This window comes from Trachurus japonicus, chromosome 5 (assembly GCF_045865225.1).
Source record: "Trachurus japonicus isolate A0001 chromosome 5, Traja_1.0".
Taxonomy (NCBI): Eukaryota; Metazoa; Chordata; class Actinopteri; order Carangiformes; family Carangidae; genus Trachurus; species Trachurus japonicus.
This window is the reverse complement of record NC_140911.1, coordinates 21805567-21817422: the sequence shown is the minus strand read 5'-3', so window position 1 is coordinate 21817422 and position 11856 is coordinate 21805567. Positions and strand designations below refer to the sequence as shown.

The window sequence follows — 11856 nt, the reverse complement described above, 5'->3', positions numbered from 1 at the left end:
GTTATGTGTAACACTGAGTTGTAAACACAAAGCAGAAGATTAAGTTATTTTTCTGAACAGGGAATACCTTTATATGAATTTAATGTTCTCATATTTTGAGGAAACACAAGGATTACCATCTCAGTTTATTTACAGTATGCTAATAAACAAAGTATGACAGGGATTCAAACCTGTAGTTCATTGTTTATTGTTTATGTGATGGATTCAACCACCTGGTGACACACTGTCACGCAGCGCACACACACCCACATCCTGACGTACTAATCCCCCCCTTCCTTTTGATCAAAGCGAGAAGTTTAACCGTGTGACGCCTGGTGAACATGCACAGGATTACATTTACACAAACACACACGCATGCATGCGTGCGCACACACTGAGTCCTAACTCGGAGCAGATGAAGTCGGGGCAGTGAAGTAACCAGGGACTATTATTATTCTGGTCCTAAAGGGACATTTCACCAAAACAAGCTGTAAACGAGCTGTAAACAAGGAAATCTGTCAGAAACTTTCTTAAGGCGGCACAGAGAAGAAACACATGAAAGGCTTTATTTTAATTTATTGTTTCTTGGAGAAAGTGAAACGTTCAGCCAATGATGACAGCAACATGAAGAGTGAGAATCACCAAAGACACTAATATCCCTCATCTGGAATCCATGAGTGTCTGAACCGGATTTCATAGCAACCCGACCAGTAGTTGTTGGGATATTTCTACTAAAAACCACAAATGTCGACCTCGTGGTGGCACCGGATCACCAGAGACATTAACAGTCCTCGTCTGGGAACCAGTGTCAGGCCTGAAGATCTCACTGGCACTCACTGAGGGGGTGTCAACACTTTTTATAGGCACTGTATATATGTGAAGGCAGCTCCTGTGTCGGAGGTAAACATTAAGGACACACCGGATGCAGACATATGCACTCCAATGATTTCAGTGTAGAAAATGTTGAGCACAGCAGATTGTGAGGCCAGCTGTCTACAAAGAAGAGGAAGAAGGAGAAAGGTTTGGAGGAAATGTGGTTTCCCTTATGCGGCTCTGGCTCGTGTGGCATGCAGGAGCCGGGAAACATTACCTTTGGGTCACAGGACCATGAGTTCAGAAATATTTCTGACTGATAACTTGTTGACATTTTTGGAGCTGGAGACATGCAACAAAGGATCTCGGGTGGGCCAGAGTCAAACCCGGGACATCAAGAACACATGACGGCGGTCAGATGCAGCCAACTGACAAACAACCGTCTCTCAACACGTACAGCTGCTTTAGAGGCAAAGATGGTCCCTGAGTTTAACCTTAATGGGACAAACATTTCACTCCAGTTAATGTCAACAGCGCATTTAGAAAAATTTAGCATGACACAGTTGTCAACAATCTGTCATGAATCATAACTTTCAGCGCAAAAGAGCTTCACATTATTACAATATGTGAGAGTCAGAGTCCAGACACACAGGGCAGGGAAGCTCCATCGGTCTCCTCGTTTAAAATGTATGATGGTTATTCATGAAATGTACATGGCGCACAGGAGTATGTGTTTTTTCTATCAAAGGTTAGACATAAACAAAAGGCAAATAAGTTAATTGATTAAGGAGGAGCTAGGGAGATCAGACAAACTATAGGGCTGGTGCCGCACCCGAAAATAACGAGGATAAACAGAAATAGACATATTACTAAACAAAATTGAACATGCGTATGAAAAGGTTAGGGAAATTAATAAAATATTCTTTAAACGGGTAAGGGGTTAAATTTAGGTAAGGGATAGGTAACATTAAATGTGTCATCAAATGCACAGGCAAGTAGAAACAGAAATTAGGAAAGGTGTTTGCTGAGAAGATTCTGTATATTCTGTATAATGTATAATATAAGTAGTACTACATTTATAAGTAACTATTAGTTTATATAAATTATAGTATTATGCAATTTTATCATTTAAACTATTTTCATTCTGTCTCCATAGGCTAAATAGGATTACAATATATCTATCAAAATTAATGACCTTATCTCCCTTTAAAGTGAGATATCAGACTATAGGCCTTTAATTAAGAGTCTGAAGTTAGACATAGGTCTTTATTTTGATTTATATCAACTCTTCTTGTTTGGTTATAGCTCCCATGCCAAAATTAAGATAAGAAAATAAAGCAAACTGAAATTAAACAAAGAAGGCTCATGGATGTAACATTTTATTTAGAAAAATAAAGAAAAAGGGTTAGATTACTGATTGTGATTTTAAAACAATAAACAGTACAAGAACGGATCAATTTAAAGTAGTATTTATTCAATTCCAACCCTACAGTATTGTCAAAAAAGACAAAGTAAATAAAAAAAAATTGAAATTTGAAATACAAAAACTAAAAGAAAATAAGGCTTAAACTAAAAAGACAAAGAAAAACAAAAAGTCATATCAGGTTGAAAATATCAAACTTAATGTCCAAAAATATTAAGGAAAGATTAAAGAGCAGGGAGTGACTTATTAGTGAGTAACTGAGGAACTTTTACTTATTTATTTTGAACACATTAGGGAAGCAAGACAAAGAACATTTTGTAAAATTAATATGGAACAATGTTTGTGGAAGGTCATTATGGTTTTTGTTTGCAAAATACCCATCTTACCTGGAATTCTTAGTCACACTCCCAAAGTAACATCAATTGCCCATTTCCCTCATGCTTACTGTATATCAGACAGTTTGAACTACATTTCATGCTCAGACCATTCTCTAGATATACAGTAGGCTACCTTTTGTTTTTACATTACTTTCACTTTGTTTAAGTAACTGCAGAATTTAAGTAAAATATACTTACACTGTACAATCTTAGAAAGGAACATAATGTGTTTTACAACATTGTATTTATGGTCAAATCTGATTACAGTCAGTCTTTGCTTTAATCAGGTGGAGCTGCACCTGAAGCTAAAACATAAGTGGTAAAACATTTAACAGATTTTATGACAACAATACTATTTTAGCTATCATAAGCTATAGGTAGCAATTAAAAATGTTATGCATTAGCCCAATGCCTAACACTGAAAGAGGCCACATCTACAATTCTCCATTCAGTTGTTAATTATGTTAACAGGTGAGTTCTTTAAACAGTCATGGCACCAGGCTGTAAACATATCTGCTGTTAAAGGGACAACGAGGAGTTTCTATTTGGTTATAAAAAAGTCTCACGTTAATGTGGATGAATCTCCGCTACCCACACTTGTTAATGGGCCCATTTTCGATAAATATATCGTTCTGTCTCTATCGTTATTTTGTTATTATTAGTGGTGGCGGAAATGCTGGTCGAGCCGACCAGCGTTTCCTTCGTGGCGAGTCATGAGGATAATGCAGCCGCATCGCCGTTTATGGTCGGAACTACGGTGGTATGTGAACCTCTTTGAACCTCTGACTTTAATTATTGGTGAATGAAAACATGAGTCCGTCTTGCGCTGGTCAAAGAAATGTACGGTGCGCGCGGAGGCTCATAAATGTAGTGTGAAAACGCTTCGCTTTTCCAAAACTCCTCGTTGTTCCTTTAAGTTGAACATTTTAACTTTGGAGTCTGTTGGGACTGACTCACTATTGAAAACAAACTCTAGTGGTCATTAAATGAACTGCAGCTTTTAGCACTTACGGTAAGCACTTGAGGTTGCCTCTTTGTCAACACGTTGACACGCTAATGGCATGATCCCAACACACACTGATCTCTAGCTGTTCTGGCTCAGTCAACACTACTTCTGCCTCTAAAACTAATCTGATCACCTGGATATTGATCATAGAGATATTGAGGAAACAACTTTTTTTTTCTCTGTTGAGAAGGCAACTCAAAAGTCAATGGAAAGACAGGGGTGAACTGACCTTAAGATGTTGTGAATGATATTGTTTTTTGAACAAATATCTCTTATATGAGGCTGTTGTTAATTGTTTTATTGTTTTTTTTAATTTTGTTGTTCTTGCATACATGGAGTTTTATTTTAAACATCCTATCCTCTGCCTCCTGGCCGCCGGGTTTCGCCACGCGGCGACGATAATAACTCAGTGAGGCAGATGGTGTGTGTAGGCTGCACTGCTGATATTTAGACAGACAGGGGTGAGTGATGCTGCTCAACCACACAGCGAGACAGCGTCTGCCATGAGGTTAGACCAATAAAATAAAGAGTAAATTTGTTAGCAGCCACCCTCCCTCCACCACTGTGAGCCTGCGCCAGGAGACACGTCCTGTTGTCACCGGGACACGGTGGAAATCTGCTGCTGTGTTTATAAAACATCATCGTCTGGAGTAAAAAAAAAAAGTTTGTTTTGATGGCAGGAAATATAGAATATTCATAGTTTGACCGGACACATGTGTCAGTGGGCCGATACTGGAAACATTCGTCACACTGTCCACTGATATAATGGAGCTTCCACTGGGACTCAGAACGACCAAAATAGACACGTTGAACAGGTGTTTGCTTCCATGTTTCCGTTGCAGGTACCTGGATCGGTCGAGCTGCACTTGGTCTCTGTTTCTGTGCACGTAGCTGCTGTGGGTCATAACATGGGTCCCAAAGAATAAATGAAGCTCAATGTAGCCTTACCCTAATTCCCACAACTAAAAGTCAGTGGGAGTCTTTAATTCAATTTTGGTTTATTTGTATAACGCTTACATATACATTATACATTATCTCAAGGCTGTTTAAGGGGTTAGGTGAAGACCCAAGACATTTAACCAACCAATATCCAAATACAGGATGATTCAGGACTAGAATTTGTTTCAAAGCTTTAATGGCAGTTTGCATAATTAAAGCAGAAGTAAGCGATCCGGTCGTTTTTTCACTTTTTGTCAGCCGATGGAGTTAGCAGTCCCCGCCCTCGTCATGGATCTATTGGTCCTCGTCCCTACGTCACCACATTCACGCGCATACCTTGGCTGCACACACAGCCCTTCATGCAGTTCTCTCTCCTCATTGGATAAAGGTTGTAGGATACAAGGAAAGTTTTCTCCTCAGCTTACAGCAGAGCAGAGTGACTGACAGACCCGTGTTTCGGACCAAACACTCTATGTAAGTGATTGCCATCGAAGATATAACTATTTAAGACTTATATTAACACAAATATTCCGCTTTACTTCTGCTTTAAAGGCAGTACAGGAGTGTAGGCAAAGAGAAAAGAGCCCAGCAACACAGTCTCCAAAATGATGGACACCTACCAGATGAGGAGCAGGAGAGGAGCAGGCAAGAAGGGGAGGTCAGATTAAGAAGGTATTTGTTCTCAGAACTTGCAGCTTGTAGTTTTATGTATGCTCTGACTTTTTCTTATGAAGGTGGTGATGCTTTGCAAAAGGAAGTATCAACTGTGAAGGTGATGAATCTATGAAAGGTTAAAGGTCAACTGTGACATCAATATATCTAATATATCTATCTATGGGGCAGCTGGGAAATAGTGGGCGATAGTGGGCACCGCCCTGAGCCATGCACAAAAAGAGTTTATTATGCTGGTCCAGGTCTGAATATTACCGCCAATCAGCAGCATGAAAGTCAAAGGTTTCTACAAAGGTGGGGGAAAACCTACAACCATGGATTTTCATGGAGCTGATATGAGTGGAAAATGTCAACGTAGCTAGCAGGATGCAAAGTAGTTAACGCAGTGTTCTGCTACCCCTGCATTCTGATTCACCCCGACGAAAACACGGACCCATAGGTGCCCGTCCGACATGCACCATCTCTCAGGGAAGGTGAGAAAGCATGAAAACATCAAAGATGCATTCTGTTAGTTTTTCACTACATTTATCTGGACCCATTATATTCACAAGGAAACTGTATGAGTTTATGTGAATAAACAAAACACAAACTTTGGAACTTTGAGACAGTAGATAGATGATGGTCACATTCATACCAACACCAGCAGAATATTTTTACAGTTTCCTCAACCATGATGAATATACATGTGTGTATACATATACGTACGTATATAGAAAGGATCTCTTTCTAATCTATCCAATAATTCATTCATTTATCAATCTATCTATGATCTATCTATGACTTCAGGAGCTGGTGCTGATGCTAAAATACCAACTCATGTCTGAGTGAGGACTGATTCCTGCAGCTCTAGCCGTTTGCTTTTGGAGCTGTAAATTTCAAAATCAAAGACAGTTGATGTTTTGACTTGTGGTTCAAAATGTGTTTTTAGTCGCAATTATCTGCATATAAAGTCAGTGTGGTGAGAGAGAAACAACAGCCGACTGTGTTAATGCCGCCGAGATGTTTTACACCGAGGTTTAATTTACAATTAAAGCAAACACGAAGCCGTCACTGAGCCTCGGCCCAGTCGCCGCCGCTCACATCCCTCGGCCGTTTAGTCGAACTGACTGGATCAGGTTGATTTTATGTGTGATCTGTGACAGCCTCATATTATCCAATCACTTCTGTTCATCCATCACAGCCTCATACTGAGCCGAGGGCCGAGATCCAGGGCGAGGGAGAGAGAGGCAAAGAGGGAAAGAGAAACACTGTGCACCAGAACACCAGCTCCTGTTACAAACCACCAGAGACCCCCAAGCCGCTGCCAAGGTATCCAGGTTTGAACCCGAGCTTTCTGGCTGCTAATTATTCCTCGAGCTTGGTCTAAACTAAATTTATGACACTGTGCTGGCGCTCCTCGTGGCATCATAAATTAAACTGGCAAAGAGTTTCAGAATCAAAACCAAGCCCCCACCCCCCAAACATCCTTTAGCGGAGGAAGGAAAATTAAAGTAGAGAATGTTAATGTGGATGTTCACAAGGCCATGTTTGAAAACGTGACCCTGCGACCTCTTTTAGCTCTGATTCTTTATTTTTTTCAATATCAGACATTTTCCTTTAGTAACGTTCAAGCCCAGCAGCTAGAGTCTTGCCTCCCTCACCTGATGTCCATATTGAAAACACAACAAGGATGGAGGCAGTCGAAAAAGGGGCAAACAATAAGAGAAAGATTTCCTCCGGAAATGTGGTTAACTGGATACTAAACATTAAGAGCAAATGTTAAGCAACATTAGAATTTGTGTTTAGAGTATAGCCTTAGTCACAGGTTGACAAAGAGATAATAAGACAACAACACAATGCAATTTGGACAAAGGTGGTAAGGTGACTGGTTTTTGATTGTGGGGAATCTCCTTTTTTGGTAAATATGTTAGCTGTGGGGCGTGGCTTAGATATTCACCATTTAGGGACAGATTATAAAACAAGACACAGTTTTCCACTTTGTGGGGCTGCTCTCAGTTACAGTGGTACTTGTAGCTAAATGTTCACATGCTCGCAATGACAATGCTAACATGCCAATATTTAGCACACAAGGATGCAGGTTAATTTTGTTCGTTTTTTTGTGTGCTTCATAGTTCACCTGAGAGTCTCACCTGTGTGTCTGAGACACCAGAGTTACAACATCCAGCTGATGCTGATGTCATTAGTTTTGCCAGTAGATAAAAAGCCTGAGGATCATCTGTTCCGTCAGTGAGTTTCATTATCTGGGACCATGAAAGTTTGAACAGAATCAACATAAATGACGATTCAACCAAACCTTCAGTTTAATACAGCTTTTATAACATGAAGCTTTGGCTTGAATCTGATAAGGGATTTCTACTGTGAACTCAAGAGATTTAATGATTTTATTTAAAGGAACATCTGGATCTTCATCCTGAAGGAATGAGGAATTCGGGTCGAACTTCGGGTAGATATAGATATTTATATCTAAACACCTATGTCTCCTGTATAATTTATTTGTGTTTTGAAATTACTTTTTGTTTGTTACGTTTTTTTCACCAATCCAGTATAAAAAGCAGACATAAAGCATCTACTTTAATTCTCTATTCATTCCTGTTATTTAACCTTTTCAATTGAGCATATTGCTGTGTCCCTGACTTCACCTGACTCCTCTTGATCTTTTTATTTACACAAAGTGGAAGAAAAAAACGACTCACTTAAAATGACAGACAGCAGTTTTTCTTTGCTCTCTCTCACTCTCTCATTCTTTCTTGGGGGGTGAGGTGGGGGGGTTGTGCCATTTAGTCTTAGTGCTTTGGTGAGTCATCGGTGGAAAGAGGGGAGGAAGATTTGAGAAGAAATATTGCTGTTAAATGACTTTGGACAGCATGACATCACGGGGTAATTAAAACGGCTTTCTGGAATTCCGTTTCCAATTCCTGCGCTTCAGGTTTGTTGGAGGATTTTTTCGCGCACCTGCAGGTTGGTGTGTGAGTGAAATATTTTCACTGGACGGAGTTCAAACTTTGAGGGGAAAGAGAAAAAAAAAACGGAGGCAGCGGCATTACGCCATTCTTGCCTCTCTTGGAAAAAAAAGTGGGATTTAAAGAAGTTTCTTACAAGATATCCAGCAGAATGAGCCGCGCTGGGTTTAACGCGAGTCCGCTCAGTCCTCCAGGATTTCTGCACTCTCTCTCGCAGGCGGGATCTCTGCAGCACTATGGTTCTTACACATGACGGATGGGAGAATGAGGCTTTGCAGGATTTGTTTCTTCAGCTAATAAAACCCAGTTCTGGTCCACATCTTTGCTTTTACAGCCTCGCATATGTCCACAGTTCATTTCGGATGGGAAAGGCACTTTTTATTCATCCCCCCTCTGACAGAGCGGAGAGGAAGCTCAGAGGATGAAGGACTGGGACCGAACCGGACCGCTCCCACTTCTCTTTTCCACCGGACAGGTCCAGTAATTCCGAATTGACCGAGGTTTACTACGATGTCGGCCTGGCCAAAGGCAAAAGGGCTTTAGGATGAAAGTCGTGAAGCGTCTTTGTCTTCTGTTGAGCTGCTGGACTCTCATTTACCTGCGCCCCGTCCTCGGTTCTCTCAGCCGGACCAGACCGAGCGAGTATCAGCACCACCGGCTCGGAGAGACAGGCGGCAGGGACGCGGAACAAGCTCAGGGAAGAACCGGTGGAGGTATCGGCGGAGCCACGTTCACGGCGGGCAGACAGCCAGTGACCGGGACTGGGACTGGGACGTGGAAACCGTCACCGGTGAGTCCGGCGAGGATCACGCGTATACGCGCAGTGCCACCGCTGATCAAGGGCGAGGCGGCAGTTGTGAAAAGCACAGCTACTGCGGTGGCATCTGCGTCCTCATCCTCGGCACAGCGCAAGGCGGCCGTGCCGGTGAACCGTGCACAGCTGCAGCAACAGCAGCACCGGGACAGGGTGGTCAGTTTAGGGCGCAAAGAGGCTGTGCGCTCCTGGATGCCCGTCGGGGACGCTCATATTAAAGCGCACGCTCCCGCGGCTTTTAGCGCACATGCAGCTGGAAAAGGAGTCAGGACTTTGGCTGCTGCAGGCGGAGGTGGAGGCGGTGGCGGTGGCGGTAGCTCACCGGGGAGAAACTTTGGTAAAGTTGCTGCAAGAGCAGCAGCGGCAGCAGCAGGAGCTCCGGAGCGCAGAGCCACGTTTGTGCAGAAGCAGCAGCAGAACGCGGCTCCGGTGGCGCAGCGGGGATCCAGCTACAAGGCCCTGAAAGTGAGCGAGCGGGAGGCGCATCACAAGCAGCCGCTGGTGATTCCCCATGATTACATGCTGTCGCTGTACTGGTCTCTGTCCACCGGGGACCTGAACAGCAGCGCGCTGCATGAAGCGGGTCTGGCCAACACCATCACCAGCTTCGTAGATAAAGGACAAGGTAAACGAGCTCTAACATCGGTTCTCTCACTTTCTGATACTGTTTCAGTTTTTGATTCACAGCTTTATGGCGTTTGACGTAATGTCTTTCAAGTTGTGAGTGTGTTGAACAAAAGGGTCAGGGGGGGGAAATCTTTCAACTCAAACTTATTTTGTTGAATTTAACTTACAGATTGGATCTTTTAAATCATGAATTTACTTTTGAGATGTTAGTTTTTGGCACAAAATCCTGATTAATGGACTTTCTGTTGTCAATCATGTCCATCACCTCAGCCCCATGAGTAAATCTAGCGTGAGAGCAGGTTTCACCCTGATATTTGGTAACTGTGGAGAAGTGTTGTAAGTGCAGGACTGTATCTGTATAATCAGTTCTGATCATTGATACGAATCAGCGCAGACGAACTGTGGTGCTTTCACTGAGTGATTAGTCAGGAAAAAACACTCACACAGGAGCAGCAGCAGCAGGATCCAGGGGAGGCTCAGTGGAGAGAGCTGAGACATGTGGCTGAGGAGAGAAGACAGAGTGTGGAGCGAGGGCTGGGAGATGTGAGGCAGAGGAGTGGAGGTCAAACACCAGTCTGGAGGTTCCTGGAGGGGGGAACACTGTAAATTGTCCACATGCACATGCACTCACAACTGTTCATGGGCCTGTGAGGTAAAAGCAGTTAAGAGAGCGAGAGAGAGAGCATCTGGAGGGGAGTCAGGAGGGTCAGCCACTCGCGCTCAGAGGGAATGATGGGAAAAGAGATGACTCTGTTACTCATAACTTCTCTGGAACTGACTTCAAAGCTGCAGGAAGCTGCTGCGAGATCCAGAGTGAACTATCACACATGTAAATGTCACCGGCATGTGGAGCTGCTCAGTGTGTTTGTTTGGTTTAGTTAGGTGCTCAGACTAATGGTGTGAAGTTAGCTTAGCTTAGCTTATTTTATCTTAGCTTAGCTTAGCTTAGCTTAGCTTAGCACAAAGACCGGAAACCGTCTCCTTCCACTCTTCTTCTGTGTTGATAAATGAAAAGATCATCTCAGTGTAGTTCCACATCTCTCTCAGTTTCTCTCTCTACAACAGCTCTTTGTCAGCCAATCAGAGGAGAGGAGGCTCTGAACCTCTCCTCTGATTTGCTGACTGTTCTCAGGTAATACGCTCAGAGAAACCAAACCCTGCATAAGTTGGACGGTGGGTTGGGCTTAGTGACTGCTTTGTTGTGACATCACAAAGTCACAGAAGTCCTGACAGCTGGTTTCAAAGCTCCGTTTTTCAGTACAGGCTGTTTGCATTTCTCTGTGGACTGAGGCTTTGGTAGTTTCCCAGCATTGATATAGAAACTAGACCTGGTTTGTAATAACAACACACACGGGCATCTACCTTTTTACTGTACAGAGTTTTATAAACATCTACCATTATACTGTATGGACCTTTAATATAAACACATCTACTTTTATATGAGACCTTTAACCTAAATAAAGTGGTGATCTCACGTTACTGAACTTAAATCAGCCTGAATAATTGGGCCTTGTGAATGGTTGTGGTTTTTCAAGAGCTATATGAGAAAACCTGGACCTATTTGACGTTCTGAACATCTAAGGGATAAAAGCTACAGTATTTCCTACCGTGCAATGAACAACAGTTGGATTATGTTTGGTTATTTTATACAACAGATTTCTATATTTGTGTTTGTTTCCCTGGACGCCATCTTTGTTCTGATCTTTCCTGATGTCTAAATCTTAAACAAAGAGGACATTTATTCTGATGCTCCACAACTTGCATGTAGATATCATACTTATTCATGCACTATGTGTGTGTGCTGTTGTATTTTAGTGTCTGTAAGTGTGTTTGTGTGTGTCTCAAGCCATCTGGTTATTCACTGGCTGCTTCCAGTGATATACGGCCTCAGGAGGGTAAATAAACACTCCTCACATCCACAAGTAGGGTGGCCTCTCCTGTCTCGTGTTATCTTTACGGTGTAAAACTGTTTAAAACAATGTTTTAATGAGCACAGTTGAATGTTTGTGGCCCCCGCTAAAGGTTTACATTTCAAGCACTTAATGTACTTTTAATTTGGGCTTTATTTGCTTAGCGTGTCCTCAGCAAATCACCATTGACCTCCTGTGCATGCTGAGGAGCAGGGAGGAGGTGTGACTGATGGCCTGACACATCTCCTCCCACCTCCTCACTCACTCCTTCACTCTCACTTCCCTGTTTTCTTTCTTTACATCTTCTCTCATTTGCCACGTTGCTTAAATATCTTA

The 11856-nt window shown here is 42.5% G+C and overlaps 1 protein-coding gene across 1 annotated transcript in view; it reads left to right on the top strand.

Moving 5' to 3' along the window:
- The first annotated feature begins 8186 nt into the window (after positions 1–8186).
- Positions 8187–11856, top strand: part of gdf5 (growth differentiation factor 5) — a 7368-nt gene continuing 3698 nt past the window's right edge. The window contains exon 1 of the mRNA XM_085776763.1: positions 8187–9608. Coding sequence (XP_085632889.1) covers positions 8714–9608 — 895 coding nt within the window. The 5' untranslated portion in view covers positions 8187–8713. The remainder of the gene's footprint in view (positions 9609–11856) is intronic.